Source organism: Cantharellus anzutake (genome assembly GCF_015039405.1).
Source record: "Cantharellus anzutake strain C23 chromosome Unknown EI90scaffold_12, whole genome shotgun sequence".
In the NCBI taxonomy this organism is placed as follows: domain Eukaryota; kingdom Fungi; phylum Basidiomycota; class Agaricomycetes; order Cantharellales; family Hydnaceae; genus Cantharellus; species Cantharellus anzutake.
In genome coordinates, this window is record NW_024066962.1 from 866,323 (window position 1) to 883,735 (window position 17,413).

Consider the following 17,413-nt stretch of genomic DNA (forward strand, 5'->3'; position numbering starts at 1 on the left):
CCCATTATATATTTGCGACCCACACCGGTAGCCACGCGATGCTTCTAGCGTCAAACCATCAAGCGAGTTGCTCGTTGCGGCTCACTTTGTGGGAACCACAAATCGAGAATTACGATGATCAAAATCCTCCGTCCAGGTTCCCACTTCTCTGGGCTTGCACGATACCTGAAAAAGCTCCAGTACGAGGAATCATTGGTTGAGTCTGTCCATTAAAACTATCGGCCGGACCCTCGTCCCCCTCAAGTACTCCCCCCTTCCAGTGGTCTGAATGTGCCACCTCGACGGCCCAATTGGAAGGAGTGTTGACCCATGGTAACGAACAATGCGCTCTAATTCAAACAATGCTGACTGCATCACCAGTCTGCTGTGCAGGTTGCCGCGAAGCACTCTAGTCCAATGGTTATTCGGAATACAGTCATACATCCACCACAACACTGAGGTCTACTATTCATTCGAATCTCTACTCAGGCCCCGAAACCTCGAAGGATGCGACAGACTTCGGCACCTTCACAACCAAAATCACAAACGTAAGACGCCACCTGAATGAATGGAAGCGCGCCTGAAGGACCACATTCGTTCTACGTTTACCCTTGGTACTTGAGGTTTAAGACCATCATGTAGACCGGCTGGAAAGCTTTCGAAAGCAGGCCCCTAAAAGCACGGAAATGACATGGAGGGAAGCGAAACTTGCACTGGTATCCACTACATTAGTGGAGGGTTTTGGATGAGATGCGGAGGTAAGGGTGCTGAACACGCGCTCGCGCAGAGCTGTGATAATCAAGTTGGAGCGGAGTGGTTTCCATGGACAAAATGGGTTTGGGTAGTTGAACTAGGTAGCAAGCGAGCACTAGCACGCGGAATCTGCCATCTCGTGAAGCGAGCGTGCTTGTTTCCATAACGCAGTAAACCGTCGAATTGCGTATTAACATCCTCCCACGGGGCTATATCGACAACATAGAAGCGGACAATAGCACTTGTAGCATACTATTCAACGTGACAGCGTGAATTCGCGATGGGGGTGGTACAACGAAGTGAGCAGTCACGTAGCACAGATGGCAGAGACGTCATGGGTGACAATTTATACTTGATGAGGATCGCAAATGAAGTTAGGCCCTCCCAAATTCGAGGTCGGATTGTTCATGATGACCATGTGCAATGGATGCCTTTGATGGAAGGGCCAGAGATAGAGAGAGCGATTCACGCCGTCTTCACATCTAGCCATAGTAAGTGTGAAGATAGACCAGCTGCCTCCAGGGAAGGATCCAGCACAGATAGCAAAGGGGGGCCTGGTCCCGATTGAATTTATTTTTGCCAATTCCCCATAACCCAGGGTCCTCCATCGCCCCCACCGATACCGCACTACCCTCATTTACCTCTCGTTGTCTTGTATGGTGGCTTCTGGCATCCGTGGACCGTGGACGTCAGTCAGTGATCGTTCCAAAGTTGCTGAAGTGGCTTTGTCAGAATCGTGATGAAGGCAGAGATGTCAGAGTATGGTAATCAAAAAAGCAGCTCCTTTCAGTGCTTGGAAAGAGCAAGGCATATGTATGCTTGCATTCACAGTCTCTAACATTAGCATGGTCATCATCGTAAATTAACCAAATCCCAATTACACTTGCGGATGCCTCTCAACGCTCCTGTGTCTTTGACTCTTTGTCAGCAAATCCGCTTCTCAAAGTTGCAGGAGCGTTGAGTTTACACGCTACGATGGTGTGCACGCGAATGTTAGGGAGACTTCTGATTGAGAATGTGCAAGCATGCATGCGCCCTGGTTTTGAAAGGCGTTGCTTTTCGATTCCCGTACTCGGACATCTCTGCCTTCATCACGATTCCAAAGACAGCCACTTCAAAGACTTTCGAACGCGATATCCACGATCTACGGATGAATTGTCCACCTGGCTACGGCAAGAAAGACTGGCAGGCCGTGAATTACCCAACCAACTGGGGCCGTCACAGTGATTAAACAGACAGGGCTCGATAGTAGGATCCATGAGAGTAGAGAGGGTCAAGTTTGAAAGGGATGGAAAGAGAGGCGATTCTTTGGATGGCGAGCTTTATGTGAGAAGTGCATAAGAGGATTGGTGGCGATTGAGTGAGCAGCGATTAAGAGTGCGAGACACACTGATAGATGGCAATTTCACCCGCCCAGCGTGAACTATTGATAGCGAAGCAGTGACGTCCACCTGGCATCCAGTGCGCCCCTCCGCCGTCGCGCCGTCGCCTTGCCACTCAAATAAGGTACCGTTGTTCCTTTGTCCTGCGCATAACCCCTTCCTTTCTTGTCGACCCGAAGCCTCTTCGCTTTCTTAATGTCGGATGTCGGACATCTAACAATTAGACGATGTACGATAGGTAAGATGCTTCCTCTTTGGGCTGCAGACTAACAATTAGGCGACGTACCGTAGTTAAAGACCTAGTGATTTTTCGGACCCGTGAGAGCTAGATCGAGGTTATCGCCATGCCGCTCGGGAGTACGGTGGTCATGTGCACTGTAACCTACGCGAATATTCAGCCACCAAGTTATTTTTTATTTTTTATTTTTTTGGTGGAACCCCTGTAGCTTTCACTCCACGGTCCACCAAATTATTGTCTGCGCAATCTTGCATTGCAACAAACAAGCTCTGCGATAACGTACAGCGTGGTGAGGCGCGGACCCACGATCACGGACGCGGCTCGAACGCGATTCATACTTCCACTTTCCGATGAGGGCAAGATTACTTAATGTGGTGCTCTTTCGTCATCGTTGTGGAGTAAGTTGAATGGAACGCACGTGATTCCCTCGATTCGGAAGTTGGTTCGATGACGTTGAGGATGGATGTTGGCGTTATAAGAATGGGGTGAAATTTAACCCCCCCCTCAGTCACCTCATTGATCGAGGACAACCACCATGAGAGTTTTCATACCGCTTTTCCTCATTGTCGCAACCGCGAACGCCAATTGGTTCTCGAAAAATACCGGTTGTGAGTTCAAGTGGCGCCCTCACTGAAGAAACGTGTTTGCAGCGCTAACCTAGTTTCGTCCTCCCGCAGCCTCCCCCGCAAAGGAGTGGTCTGATTGGGATCAAGATAAACTAAACGATTGGCTCAATGAGCACAGAATCGGGGTGCCAAAGGGATCCTCAAAAGAAGAGCTTCAGACACTCGTCGGAGAAAACTGGTATGCCGGCCAAGAGTGGACTCAGAAGCAATTCGGTGACCTCGCGGCTCGCTACAAGAATGTGAAACAATCCTCTATCGATTCGTACGTTATGTTATCTCTCATGTGTCGCGCAGAGGGGAATCGACATTAACAGGTGGACTGAGAGCGAAACTCGTGATTGGCTTCAAAAACATGGCGTTGTTCCTCCTCCGTCCTCTCCGCTTGACAAGTTGAAACAGCTTGCTTACAGACAGTACGAGTTCTAACCACTTCCTCGTCAGGATTTTGAAACTTAGCTACATTTTTCTCCAGATACCGCGCCTACCAATCTGCCTCTTCCTCTCTCGCTGACAAAGTCTCTACTTCCATTTACGGCGCCAAGGGATACCAAGCCGAAAAGACAATTTCGAGTCTGTCACAAACCGCAACCTCTCTGCCGTCTTCTGCTTCTCAGGCTATCCAGTCCATCATTTCGGACGCTAGTGACTATACTCAAGAGAGGCTTGACGACACAAAGGATTATGTATTAAATCTTGCTTTCACATGTATGAGATCACTGACCCTTGGCGTCGGTTAATGACGTCATTAGGTCTTCTCGACTTGGGACAACAATCAACTGAGGTTGTATCTTGAGGAGAAAGGTGTTATTGAACCAACCTCTGAGCTCACTCGCAATGAGCTTCTTGCCAAGGTCAAGGGGGCATACTTAAGTGTCTCGGATCCTATTTGGAGTGCATGGAGTGATTCGTGTCTCGTAAGGCTTTCTTTGTCATCGAGCGACCGTAAGTTCACAGATATGTCATCTGCTCCTTAACAGTTCAATTGGCTTCACTCTCGTGGTCTCGTCAGCACTGACGAGGAGAAGAAGCGCGACCAACTGGTTAAAGCTGCAGAGAAGTACTACTACAATGCCAAGGACAATGTATATGACTCTTGGACTGAGTCTCAACTCCGTGAATGGCTCATCGATCACAACGTCATCAAGTCTGATGCCCAGATTCGAAGGGAGAAGCTTGAAAGGCTTATCAGAGATAATTATGTGACCGCACTTGACACTGTTTGGGGTGGTGAGATTTCGCATCTGCCCAATCTGCGCATCGCGCGTATTAATCATAACTTTATTCGTATCAAGGCTGGACGGATTCCGAGCTGAGGAGCTGGCTCATCGAACATGGTTATCTTCGCTCGGATGCCCAAGTCAAGCGTGACGAACTCGTCAAATTGATGAATGACAAGTATACAGACGTTGCTACGACTGTCGCTGCGTACCTTACTTGGCCAGATGCTCGTCTCCGCGCCTACCTCCGCACCCATGGTGTCGACGACGCATACGTTCCGACATCTCGTCCTAGCCTTCTTCATGAAGTCCGTATCCGGTGCGTCATAACGCTTCTTCGGCGCTTTTTTTGTTCACATCATCAGACTGAATTAGATGGGTTCGAACGAGTAATCGTGTTGAGGAGATACTCCAGAAGATTCGCGATGCTATTTCGCATAGTGCAGAATCTGTTGAAGAGCGCCTGGCCGACGTTCTCTCCCTTCTCACCGGCACTGCGCACGACGCCAGGGAATACACCAAGACGAAGGTCGCCGAGGGATACGAGTATGCCTCGGAGAAGGGCGAGGAAGGATATGAGTATGTGCAAGGGAAGGGACATGAAGGACAGGAATACCTTACTCAAAAACAGAAAGAGAAAGCTAGCAGTTTGAGCGGTGCTGCTGGCAAGACGAGTAGGGGTGCCAAACAGGAGTTGTAGCTTTGTTATTCGAAAGGAGGGCAATTTATGGGGCCAGGGTTTCCCTGCTTGCCATTGCATGATGGGCGTTCACGGTTTGTATGAATGTTAACTGCAGCACTGAATCTGCATTCATTATTATATCTGGGCACTCAAACCCAATGGAGCCTATGTGCAGAAAGTAGTTAAGGGATTATTGAGATCAAGTAGGGCATGGTGTTCAGACCAAAACGGCGAGTGAGGCAGGCCGTGTCAAACCCAGAATTCTTCCGAGGCGTTACCGTCTTTGCTATCGTTTACTGTGTCCCTTATAAGTGAGGTACGCGCAGTGGATCCTTCGAGGGTTGTAACACTCCTTGCTGTGAAACGCTCTGGGCTATAGTTCATTCATGTGGTCGTATCTACAGCTTTCAAAAAATAATTTAATTTCTAAGTTATATAGCATTTACATCTCCCCCCATCTGAGTTTTCCTGCCTCGGATACAGTAAATGCACTAGCTCCAGCGATGACAACAGTCATTGTGACATGTCGCCCGTCGATGAGCTGACGCTACGCCCTCTCCAATGAAACACCCTTGACTGTTTTCGTGCGTGCATCGGCTTGATCGTCGTTCGCCGACTTGATGGAGATCTTCCTATCTACTTCAGTTACACTGGGGCGAACGATGGGGGTGGCATTGTGTGACCTATGAAGATAGTACGCTCAGGAGTGGAAGAGTTCGTGTAAGTAACAGAGCACCGAGTGGGAGGGAAGGGAGAGTTGGAAGATGAGACGGGTCTAATAAATGAGATTGGTTCAAGATTAAGGTTGGTACCCCCAAGTTCCGCAGCGATAGTCCCGTTCCAACATGGTTACATTGGAAACGGAAGCGGCGACGACGGAGGCAGCATCAGAAGGCGACGTATTGAGAGTCTTGTGATCTCGGGCCGATGAGAGGGAGAGCGATGCCCTTGAGTTTTGGAAGAGCTGCGTATCATCTTCGATCCCGAAGAGGACTGTTTACAGACTAGGGGGATATCACGATCGTGAATTGATTTAACAGTGAGCAGTTTGCTGATGAGGATGGCGAGGAGGTGGGAGAGGCACAAAAACAGCGAGCTGAAAAACGGCAGGCAGGCAGCTTAGCGGCTCGGGCAGGGGGAGTAGGGCTTAGGTGTTAGTCTGAAGTCTGGCGGTTTGCCCCGATCTCACTCCGGGGCTAGCAGCAGGTAGCAAGGAAGGAGCATTCCAGCCCTCTCTGTGCGGCAGGTCCAGACTTGTTTCAAACCTCTGCCGAGTTGATCCGCTCCACGCCATCCGCACCGTGCAAACCAAGACAATGGGCCGCGCTTATTTGAATTGCTGGCAGGCAACGTCAAGAGGGACTTTAGCGGATGGGCTAGGGATGGGCAGTACGGAGGCTGCATGCCGTCCCGCAAGTGGTCCTGTGAGCGGCGCAAGCGTGAGACAGGTGATGGATGGATGGATTCATTTTAAGAGTTCGTATCTATATGATGACAACAATATTATGAGACATGTCAAGGGTGCACGTGTCTCATCACAGACCTTAGACTCCCGCGTCAAACGTAGTTAGGTCGACTCTGCACGACCACCGCAGGCATCTATATAATGTTACGAAGTCATAAAAACTGGAATCCTGTCTACCGAAGGCAACCCGTTGTAACCTCACTTGACATCTACGGCTCGTCACCTCATACAAGTTCCGAGTGTAATGCACCCAGATTCGATTCCAGAAGACATTTTCATCGCCTTTGGTGCATTATTAACCATTGATGATGTGTTCTCATTAAGAAAGGTAAATCTCCAGGATGCCCTTATATTTATTTGCGAAGCCTTGATGATTCTCCAGTGTGGCTCAAAGCATTTCTATTGGATGTCGCTTTCAAAAGCATTTTGGCTTGCCTGGATAAATGAGAACATTGCCAAAGCAGGCTTGTGGACGCCACAGCACCTCAGCGGATTACGCGCCTCACCAAGAGCTGTTCTGGAGCGCCTGGCTGTTCGGACTTTTCGTCTCTTGCGCAATCGTGACCTGCGGACTTTACGTCCCCGATGTCTTAAGAACATTCAATGCAATGCTAATTCTATATCATGGCTCACTCTATACGGAGGCCGTTGGCTCTTCCTCGCATCTACCCAGGGAACGTTCGAGCTCTGGGACATCCACCACGATCATCGTCGTCGGCCACTTGATTTCCATTCTACTGGCGGATGGGTATGCTCGGGGCTCGTTCATTCTTTTCAAACTGATGTCGATAAACCTATTCTTGTCGTCTCGTACAGGTGACTCGCGTTCGATCCTATCCGTGTGGTGTTACTTACATTTGATATCAGCAATCATAGTTCTCAGCTGCTAGAATGTGCATTAGGTGGTCATTCCACGCTCACTCATCTGAGGACATACGACGCTGCTTCTGAGCCACTTACTGCACGTAATGACCTTATTCTATTTGCTACTTCAGTTGAGCCGGAAGTATTAACGCTTGCCAGAATGGATGGTGCAACATACACTCTCACTTCCAAAGTCGATGATATTGCTGTAAGCATTTCAGTTTTGCTTGATGGCGTGAATTGAGACACTGTTTCAGCCACAACGTATACAGACTGCAGTTTTTACGGAATCTGATATCATTGTCTTCAAATATTCCACCATCCACATATACGGACTTGACGTGTTGGACAAGCCTCCCATCTGCATCAATCCCAAACAAGTCATAAAGCTCGAACTTACCCTCTTCCAGATCCAACCATGGATCACAGCAGATCCGGGCCATTCCACTATTCATCTGATTGCTCGCAACGCCGATCAACGTTTCACACTCTGTCAGCTGGACATGGATAATGACACTGGATCAATGGCCCTGACTAAATCCTATGTGGGGTACGATTGGCTAGGCGTGGGATGGCCATGGATTCGCAATCTCGCAATCGCTTCCAGCAACAGGAGCTGTGTCTTCTTCTCTGGTAATGAGTCCCCTCATAATCCAAGAATTGTCGCCTGCTCGATAGAAGAGGACCGACTCGGTGAATTTCAGGTATTATGGGAGCTCCCTGGACCTGATTGCTGGGACTGTGGTTTATACTTGTCGTTTGATGATGTTCTTGGTATAATGACAATTGGAACGTCCCAGGGAAGTGTATGGCTTGTTGATTTTGGGTAGGTGATAATCATTGCTGGTCCCCTTGTGGTGCTCACTGTGTTTGCGTGTCACAGACTATTAGGGGAGAACTCAGTGTTTATCAATGGGAAAGCGAATATCCCGCGGGAATTACAGAAGAATCCCATTTTAGCTTTACGTTCATATCTGGAGCTTCCTACAGATAACTCCCTATGCCCACCGCCGAATGACTTTAAGTCAGTGTGCACCCCCTTTCTTCATAACCATTGCTAACCCTGAACAGGTACACAAGTAATATGGAACTGCAAGTTGAGTTGTCATCTCAACTCGCATCACCACTATTGATGTACTTTCCAGCCCTTTCTGCCACCAGTCCCTGGAGGGTGGCGCCCACACCCAGACATCCTTTTCCCATCATCATACAAGTGGGGAATGATGGGATCTCCACCACCTTCGTCTGTGCCGCAAGAGTTCACACTAAGAGGCTGGTCAAGACGTCGGTCTGAGGAACTTTGTTTCTGGGTTCCTTGGACATACCCTTCTCACCATTCTGAAATGCTCAATCTTCTAAAGCTCCCCCATGGCGACTTTGAAGCTTTGTTAATAGGGAAGGATGAGGTGGTTCTGTTTCGCATTGGGTCTATGTTCGACTTGTGGGATCCTTTCCCTTCTTCCGTGTGCTGGTTTCCTGGAAACTGGACGCTTTCCAGCTTCCTCAGCGAGCTCAGAGGCGAAGGCCTTCCTCCTGCTGTTTTCTTTGGTGACCCTGATGGCGATGAGGAAACATTTGAGGAACATTTTAGGGGGTGGTACACATTAGGAAGGCTTTTTGGGGCTGTTGACACATTTGGGTATGGTTATGATGAGGTTTTTTGTGAAGCACATCTGCTCACTGGGGAGGAGCACTGACACATCACTGTTATCATTTGCATCCAAATTTATCATTAATATTGTTTTCCGAGTGCAATTGCTAGCTTGGTTATAAGGCAATTGTGATGTAGCGCTCAGCCGGAGATCGGGATATTCAAGCGGGGCAAGATCTCTGCATGACATTGTAACCATGCAGCACACGCCTGTGGAAATGGCGGGGACAACCAGATTTCCATGCTATTTCCCACAGTAGATATTGGTTCTGTCCACTGGCGGATTGAGGCTTGGTGGAGGCCAGGAAAGGATGGGTGGTTGATTTATCCATTGCGTATCAAGCCCAGATCTAGGAACCACGTTTTCCAATCACGGAATGCGTGACGCTATATACTGATCAACATGGTTCATTCGTCTCCAGATGTACACACAGGATAATAAAACATGGACGCCCTCTGAGCTCTCTCTCTCTCTCTACCCCTTATAGCACGACCCAGAAGCTACTAGAGTCCCCAATGGACACAGGCCGGATACACCAAGAGCCACTCGACGAAGCTCAGTGGTGCCTGCATGAACGTCATTGTACCGTGTTGTCCTCCCATTCGGTAATGTGACACATTCGACAGTCATCAGAGCCTGAGGCATGTAGGGGTTCTGGGGAGATGACCCAGCGAAAGGCTTTATAGCACACAAGGGAGTACTCTTGTTAGTCCTGATAGTTGCAAACGACCAGGAAGCAATGCCTACTTTTCAACACATGTCATGTTTTCAACTATAAATCGGGAATTGCCGCCAATGGCACTGCGTTATCCGATGAAAGGATTAGGTGAACTATTTGATTCAACTGGGTGCTTCTGACTGGATTTTGATCTTTGTGTTCATGCGGATATGCTCCACCATCATGGTCGGTACTACTCTATTCTGCCATACAATTCTACATCGACAATAGTTCAGCAAATCTACCATTCTGTTGGCTTGTATATACTCTCCCCAACATCAACAACTCTGTTGTGACAGCAGTCTGACGCCAAAGGCACACGCCTCATCCAATCCCCCTCTTCTCTTATCTCTATTTGCTTAGATATCCAATTCAAGCTTACCAGCCACTGTGCAGGTAGCAAAATGGAAGAGATAAGGGGAAGTAGGAGGATTGCATCGCTCAAATGCAAACCATTTGTGCTTCGGAATGATGCCCGAGATTGGAAAGAACGTTACGTAGATTATTAAGTGACATGGCCAAATCTGGGGTGTGCGCTCCAGGGTTAATGGCGACTAGCTGCCGCCAGATTCTAACACTTTCTTCAATAAACGGGAGGGCTGAAGAGTGCCGCCCGAGCACGGAAAGAGCGTCATATAGATTGTTGAGTGATGTGGCCAAATCCGGGTTGTGTGCTCCTGGATTAACGGCAACTGGCTGACGGCAGAGTTTAATGCTTTCTTCAATGAATGGGAGTGCTTCGGAATGCCGTCCGAGTTTGGAAAGAGCGGTGTCATATAGATTGTTGAGTGACCTGGCCAAGCCTGGGGTATGTGCTCCTTGGTTAATGGCAACTAGCTGGCGCCAGATTTTGATGCTTTCTTCAATGAATTGCAGTGCTTCAGAGTGTCGTCCGAGCTTGGAAAGAGCTAAACATAGATTGTTGAGTGATAAGGCCAAATCCGGGGCATATGAACCTGGGTTAACAACAACTAGCTGGCGGTAGAGGGTGACGCCTTCTTCGATGAATCGAAGAGCCTCAGAGTGTCGTCCGAGCTTGGAAAGAGCATCATATAGATCGTTGAGTGACAAGGCCAAATTCGGGGTGTGCAATCCTGGGTAAACAGCAACTAGCTGGCGGTGGAGTGTGACACTTTCTTCAATGAATGGAAGGGCATCGGAGTGCTGTCCAATATTGCAAAGAGCAGCACATAGATATGTGAGTGACATGGCCAAATCCGGGGTGTGTGATGCTGGGTGAATAGTGACCAGCTGGCGGTAAAGTGTGACGCTTTCTTCGATGAATGGGAGTGCCTCGGTGTGCCGTCCAAGATTGGAAAGAGCCAAATATAGATAGTCCAGTGACATGGCTAAATGCGGGGTGCATGATCCTGAGTCTGAATGAACAGCGATTAGCTGGCGGCGGAACTTGACGCTTTCTTCAATGAATGGGAGTGCCTCAGAGTGCCGTCCAAGGGCAGAAAGAGCAACAGATAGATTGTTGAGTGACATGGCCAAATCTGGGGTGAATGATCCGGGGCGAACCACAACTAGCTGGCGGCAAAGTGTGGTGCTTTCTTCAATGAATGGAAGCGCTTCGGCGTGACGTCCGAGCTGGGCGAAAGCACCGTATAGATTGTTAAGTGACATGGCCAAACAGTGGGTGTATGATCCTGGGTTAACAGCAACTAGCTGCCGGAGGAGCTTGACGCATTCTTCCATGAATGGGAGCGCCTCTAAGTGCCGTCCGAGCCCGGAAAGAGCTATACATGTGCTGTTGAGTGACCTGGCCAAATATGGGGTACAGAGCTCTGAGTCCACACAAACAAGGTTACGGCAAAGTACGACAGAATCGTTTGCTGCTTCATATGCCTCCTGGAACCTTGAAAAAAATACTAAATTCTCTGGAAGCCCTGCTAGCACACTGGCTAGTGCGCCGGCAGCATCTTCTGACTTGTGGTCAACAGTCAACTGGAAGATCGTAAGCTGATTTCACTAACGCAATTGATAAACCATACCTTAACCCACTCAGGGAGTAACGAGACACTAATGTAACCTTCCGTTCTCACACAGACTTCCACCCACGGAATTGCTTCCTGACTCAGAAACGTGCTAACTGACCCATTGAGCTCCTGTGATGGCTCCTGGACTTCACTGAGATGGTGGACAATGTGGCGACATGCATAATAAAGATGCTCGGGTAACTTCTCTAAGGGAATGCACGGCACTTCATCTCGTTGGGATATGTTTTCAATCAATCCTAGGCCCTCCACAGAGCCAAGATCCTGGTTCAGAATCTCGGTACATCGCAGGGCAATCCTAGCATTCTCCACCCCCAGATCTACTGGATTGCAACCAGGGTCAATTGAGTGGGGATCGATCCGGTCCACGATGAAGTTGCGGAAGGATTGATGTAGGGTGCGAATCGGAATGTAAGAATCCTCAACCCCCGAGAGGAGAGGAGCAAGTTCGGCCACCGCGTATCGAACAGAAGACTTGAGGAAAGGTGACAAAATCGTATCCCAGGCTGCCACAGATAGAGGTTGCTTTGCAACGAAGATTGCTCCCATCACGATTGGGTAGTCGTGCACAAAATCTTCATCCCCCCAATTACACTTCTTCAAAATGCTCGAGTACAAGAGATCTATCATTCTCTCAGCAGGGACCTTTGGTCGCTTGGCACTGGTGCCTAGAAGGCTTTCTAGGGTCCTCATAGGGTCCTTGTTGGCCATCTTCATGTAGCGAAAGATGGTGCTAACCCAAATAAACAAGCCACCCGCTCGTTCTAAGATCTCCTGTACTGTTTTATCCTCGTCATGCAGATTATGCCGCAATTCGGAATGCCAATCCTTCAGCTCTTGTAGCTGGAAGCGTATGTATGCAGCGCAGTCCTGCACGTTTGTGGCGTCCGTGAGATCAATGGTAAGATGGTCGATAGAGACATGGCGTAAGAGGGAGCGATTAACAAGATCAACATGTCTCGATGTGACAAAAAACTTTATGGAAGGTGGTAACTTGGGCACTTCCTCGCGGAGAATCTTAGCAAGGGGTTCAAATGCTCCTTCATCACATTCGTCCAAAGCGTCGATGATAACCACCAAAGGACGGTCGGAAAATGGAGGTTTACGGTGGAGAGGCGAAGCCACCAGTTTCTTGAATTGTGTGGTGAGTGGAGCCGTGGAGAGACTGGGGTCATTTCGAAGAGTAGAGGTAATGAAAGTGCGGTAAACCGGGTCACGGTCTGCTAGAGCTCTAGCCATGCCGCTGAATAAGAAATCGGGCCGTGGCTGTTCACCTTCCCTGAAGAAGAAACGTAGTAACAGGGTAGCTTCCCTTTCACATCGTTCTGCTATCGTGAGTGCAATGGAAGTCTTGCCGGCACCGGCTACAGCAGTCAGCAGCATTAACCGGTTCTCGCTATCCCCAGTGTTACGACACCATGTCATAATACGTTCAGTGAGGTCAACCCTCGTACCATCTAGGCACGCCTGAGTGGAATCATCGTGGGCAATATGAGGGTACCGGAGACTACCGAGAATTGTGTCACCCTGCAAACGGTCTACACCACCTTCTATGGCCGACAATTTGACACCAGTCGTTAAGTTCGTCCTAAGCTGCATTGGCCGAAAATCAGAATGATTGTGGGACGACATTATGAAGGAAGCTACCTGAAACGATGCCAATGCCTTGTCAAGATCTTTCTTTAGGTCATCAATCCGTCCTGCGTCTCGCAAGCACGAAAATACATTTATTAAACCCGGCCGTTTCTCTGCCTTTCCCTGTCTTCGTTCGATTTCGGACCTAATCCTCTGTAGCGCGCTGGGATTCCCTGTAAGTATGATGCCAAAGACCACCAAAAACAAATACGACTTACTCATTAAGCTTTGTGGCACTCTCCACCCACAGATTTTCTCCTTCCGAATCCGCTGACGTATCATAGGATTCTATGGCCGAAACCACCTCGGCCACGGCGTCGACCGCATATTGACCAAGATCAACCCATTCCTTCTTGTTCTCCTTGAACTTCTACGTGGCGCAAAACTAGCGTGAGCGGCTTTCATTCATGGTCAAACACAAATCATTCCCAACCTTTGTCTCATCGAAGATGAAGAGTGCACTGCCAGTCGCGCTCTTTAGAGGGGGGCACCAATCAGCTGTAACATGGACGACTCGGAGGATTAAAATTGCTGCGTCACCACCCGCTACGAGGAGACCATCGATTCTCTGCTTGAGAGCTTCAGCCTTTTGTCGCAATGACATGGCTGATAGCAGACAAGTGGATGGAGGAGCGACAAGTCTGGATACAGCAACACACAAGCCACAAGACTATTATGAGTGGGCATCATAAATTCGTTGATGGCTGGACACGATAGGGACCTCTGATCCAATATCAATGAATTCCCGCATCCCGGTGGCATGTCATGGGTGGATGATCGCAACAAGTTCCTATAGCATACGGCCATGTGCGCGCGTGTATTTCGGGGGCGCTGCAGGAAACCATTTGTCTGGCAGTGGCTGGAACAAGTGAGGGAGGTACTTGAGCGCGCAAAACGAAGTTTCACATGTATACGGTATAGTAATCTGACCACGCTTTCGCGCTGGAACAATTCAGTACCACTGAAGGGGGACCATCGATGATGCAGCATTCAGCCATACGACCTCCTCCTATGTCACCGCTATCGTAGTATCGTAACGTCAGGAGTGAAGCTAACTCAGATCTCGTTCTCGATCTCTAATTCCTTTGCTATGACGGCTATTTTAACAATCTTCTACTGGCCACTAGTTGCCTTGGTTGAACGGGTTGTCATGTAGATCGAGGAATGGCGTTTGGTGTGGGGCAGTTACCACATGAAAGATCGGGTGGATTCTTAGGCTTGTGATGATCAACTGTGCGCTTTGGACCGGATTCTAATCCCTTTGTTCGTTGCGGACGTTCCCCCATGGTCTGTACGACTGTATTCTGCCATACAACTCTGCCACCGTCCTCTAACCCTTCACCAAGCGGATCTATCGTTCCGCGGGGGTTATATACTCAGTGACTACTCTCCTGACCCACTTTACTCCCAATCCTTGATAGTTCCCATCAGCTTTAACGGTGGAAAGGGCGCAAGGAATGTTTCCACAACAATCCGATGGCCGCCTTTTTACCAAATGGCCGGAATATTTACTTATGTGTCTCCCCCCCCTTTTTTCCCTCATCGTCAATGAGAGGCTGGTGTGTCATGATCGGAGAGTTGACAGCTGTCAGAGTTATGTCAGCAGCGGAGCTGAGGTGAGATTCCCTTTATCTGGAACGTAGCCATAGACATTCTAATATTGTACGTACTTTCCTAGCGCTTATACGCCGCTAGGTAATTATGGATCAATACTTAGTTCACAACTAGGCGCTTATACGCCGCCAGTCTCCCGAAAATATTTAATTTCGGGACCGCTGCAGGAGACCATATATGTCCTGAGTAATACCTCCACACTCTGATAAGCGCTCGGATGAAATTTCACACGCAAAACTTGCCCGTGAAAACACAACATTTGTGCTTATTCAGTTGTAGAGACACGTGCCCTCGATCGATGCTGTTGACCTTCTCTTCCTTTGGCGCCAGGAACTGGATCTCTCATCGCCACCCATAGTACTATTGCGATGGAAGAAATAAGACCTGAATTTTCGTTCTCATTTCTCATATACATTCTTCTGGCCCCGAATGGGTTGCCCTGGAGGCGGAATGACGTTTGGGCCTGTACAAAGTATATGAGCTATGTGTGGCTGAAAGGTTGCTAGTTTGTCGGAACCAACTGTTGCGCTTCTTGTTACCCCATTGAGTATCTATTCTGCCATACAACTCCACTACTTGAGCGGATCCATCCTTCCGTTGGCTTATATATAACCCCCCCCCCCCCTCAGCCAACATTCAACATCTCCCCTCTTCTCTTATCCCACACTCAACTAACCAATGTCTAATCATCCTTTCTTCAAACAACCAGGTTGGAAGACGGGCGTCTTCAGTGGCACCAACTATCACTATCTCTCCATTAAATCTCACGCCGGCAAGGCCACTTTCCTCCTCCTTCATGGGTTCCCTACAGGTAATGACCTCCCCTACCTCTTTCTCGATTATCATCAGCACACAATGCTAACAGTAAACACTGTCTTACGTTTATCTGACATCATTCGCATTATCCCCATTACAACTATATTCGAATCTGCGGGGCTCGAAAACTAAAACCAACCTCCGCAAATGACGACGACAAAATACACACACACAAACTCAAAAAGGCGCATTCACCTTCAAGGGTTTCGTTCCCGAGCTCACCTCCAAGGGATACGGCATCATCCTCCCTGAACTCAAAGGATACGGGAAAACGGACAAACCCACCGACGTGGCCGCTCTAGCTTATAAGACTCAATCGGATGAGATCGTTCAGATTTTGGACAAAGAAGGGGTCAACAAGGTGATCCTTGTAGGTCATGATTTTGGTGAGTTTGGCTCAAGTTGCTCCTGAGCCCGATCGTGAGTGGCTTGGGGGTTGTTTCCCTTCTTATTTAACTTTCGAATGTTTCTTTTTTGGGGGGGTTCTTCAATTAGGTGGCGCACTGGCTCCTAGATTCGCTCAATACTACCCCGATCGTGCCACCGGACTCGTCCTGTACGTCTTCTAGTCTGCTCGATCACTACCACAATCGCCCCTCTCCCTCCCTCCCCTCTCCTCTCCTCTCTCTCTTTGCTTGCCAATTAAATTGACTAATTATTACCAACACAGTGCCTCGCTTCCATACGCCCCGCCTGCTCCAACCGGTCTAAACCCGGATTTGCTCCTCCAAAAATTCAAACCCATCTTGGGGTACGAGAACGTGGGTCACATCAAGTACTTTGCACATCCAGATTCTGCAAAAGAGTTGAACGAGAATGTGCGTTTCCCCTATCGATTCATTCATTCATTCATTCATTTTTTTGTCTTTAGTTGGAAACGTTCGTTTCGTTACTTTATGGAGATCCAGCTCAATGGAAGACGCACTTAACGCCCGTCAATGCTTTATCGACCCACATCAAAGAGGAACATCGTAAGCATGAAAGTTGGCTGTCTAAGGAGGTATAGTATTTTTTTATCGAGTTGATCCCCATCATCGTCTTTATGAATAATATTGTCATTAGGATAAAGAGACGATCGTGCAGTTCTTGGCAGAGAATGGACTTGAAGGTCCTACCCTTTGGTTTAAGGCAGCTACGTCCGAAGTGAACGTCGCAGCCGAAAAAAGTACGTCTTATTTATTTATTTAGAAAAAAATTAACGGAGTGACTCATCTTAAAATCTGTTTATTTACCATGGAACAAAAACCAAAAAAAACACACAGCCATCACCTCCCCACGTCTAACTCTCCCATTCTTATCCATCTCACCCGTCCACGAAGCGACGTACCCACCACCCATCCTCAAAGCTCAAGCGGCCCTCGCGGAAAACTTTACGATCATTCATCCCGATACGGGTCATTGGCCTTTCGAACAACAGCCCAAGGAAATTGCAGTGCAAGTTTTGAAATGGGTCGAGGAGAAGGGGATCAGTTCTTCCAGTTCCGTCTCGACGGAATCGAAGGGTATGTATGGCTGTTGACTTTGATTTGATGATGATGTTGTTTCCTTCTCTTTCCTAACGATTCGCTTTTTACCTCTTTTTTTTAAGATTAGCTGGGCCTGTGCAGGAACCTCAACCTTCGTCTTCAACGGCTCCAGCTCCGTCTCCAGCTCCCCCAAATCGGAAAGGGTTGATTGATCGAGTTTCGAAATGGATTAAGAGCAAGTCGAAGCGGTCGAGTGGTTAGGCATCGTGTCGTAATCGGAGTCATCGATTTTTTTCTTTCTTTCTT

The 17,413-nt window shown here is 48.5% G+C and overlaps 6 protein-coding genes across 6 annotated transcripts; 5 read left to right on the forward strand and 1 right to left on the reverse strand.

Annotated features, from left to right (window-relative positions):
• Positions 1 to 2,887: 2,887 nt before the first annotated feature.
• Positions 2,888 to 4,895, forward strand: EI90DRAFT_3120102 (uncharacterized protein; the record flags this gene model as incomplete). The annotated part of the gene is made up of 8 exons (XM_039063276.1): positions 2,888 to 2,960; positions 3,030 to 3,240; positions 3,293 to 3,391; positions 3,451 to 3,661; positions 3,728 to 3,892; positions 3,956 to 4,205; positions 4,271 to 4,514; positions 4,571 to 4,895. 8 exons carry the CDS (start codon positions 2,888 to 2,890, stop codon positions 4,893 to 4,895), a joined length of 1,578 nt encoding a protein of 525 aa, XP_038918900.1.
• Positions 4,896 to 6,392: 1,497 nt separating this feature from the next.
• On the forward strand, positions 6,393 to 7,580 carry EI90DRAFT_266126 (uncharacterized protein). The gene is made up of 3 exons (XM_039053422.1): positions 6,393 to 6,670; positions 6,725 to 7,158; positions 7,210 to 7,580. Exons 1-3 carry the CDS (start codon positions 6,587 to 6,589, stop codon positions 7,448 to 7,450), a joined length of 759 nt encoding a protein of 252 aa, XP_038918901.1. The 5' UTR covers positions 6,393 to 6,586; the 3' UTR covers positions 7,451 to 7,580.
• Positions 7,581 to 8,665, forward strand: EI90DRAFT_266629 (uncharacterized protein). The gene is made up of 5 exons (XM_039053431.1): positions 7,581 to 8,032; positions 8,090 to 8,230; positions 8,278 to 8,298; positions 8,352 to 8,478; positions 8,568 to 8,665. The coding sequence occupies exons 1-4, from the start codon at positions 7,710 to 7,712 to the stop codon at positions 8,428 to 8,430; spliced, it is 564 nt and encodes a 187-aa protein (XP_038918902.1). The 5' UTR covers positions 7,581 to 7,709; the 3' UTR covers positions 8,431 to 8,478; positions 8,568 to 8,665.
• EI90DRAFT_266109 (uncharacterized protein) lies at positions 8,232 to 9,118 on the forward strand. The gene has a single exon (XM_039053420.1). It carries the CDS (start codon positions 8,427 to 8,429, stop codon positions 8,901 to 8,903), a length of 477 nt encoding a protein of 158 aa, XP_038918903.1. The 5' UTR covers positions 8,232 to 8,426; the 3' UTR covers positions 8,904 to 9,118.
• Positions 9,119 to 10,017: 899 nt separating this feature from the next.
• Positions 10,018 to 13,815, reverse strand: EI90DRAFT_3120104 (uncharacterized protein; the record flags this gene model as incomplete). Its single annotated transcript, XM_039063277.1, has 5 exons — positions 10,018 to 11,526; positions 11,574 to 13,169; positions 13,224 to 13,374; positions 13,430 to 13,581; positions 13,645 to 13,815. The coding sequence occupies 5 exons, from the start codon at positions 13,813 to 13,815 to the stop codon at positions 10,018 to 10,020; spliced, it is 3,579 nt and encodes a 1,192-aa protein (XP_038918904.1).
• A 1,452-nt stretch (positions 13,816 to 15,267) lies between these two features.
• EI90DRAFT_266267 (Alpha/Beta hydrolase protein) lies at positions 15,268 to 17,213 on the forward strand. The gene is made up of 7 exons (XM_039053424.1): positions 15,268 to 15,636; positions 15,827 to 16,027; positions 16,137 to 16,197; positions 16,312 to 16,459; positions 16,513 to 16,641; positions 16,704 to 16,806; positions 16,904 to 17,213. Exons 1-7 carry the CDS (start codon positions 15,504 to 15,506, stop codon positions 17,158 to 17,160), a joined length of 1,032 nt encoding a protein of 343 aa, XP_038918905.1. The 5' UTR covers positions 15,268 to 15,503; the 3' UTR covers positions 17,161 to 17,213.
• Positions 17,214 to 17,413: the final 200 nt, after the last annotated feature.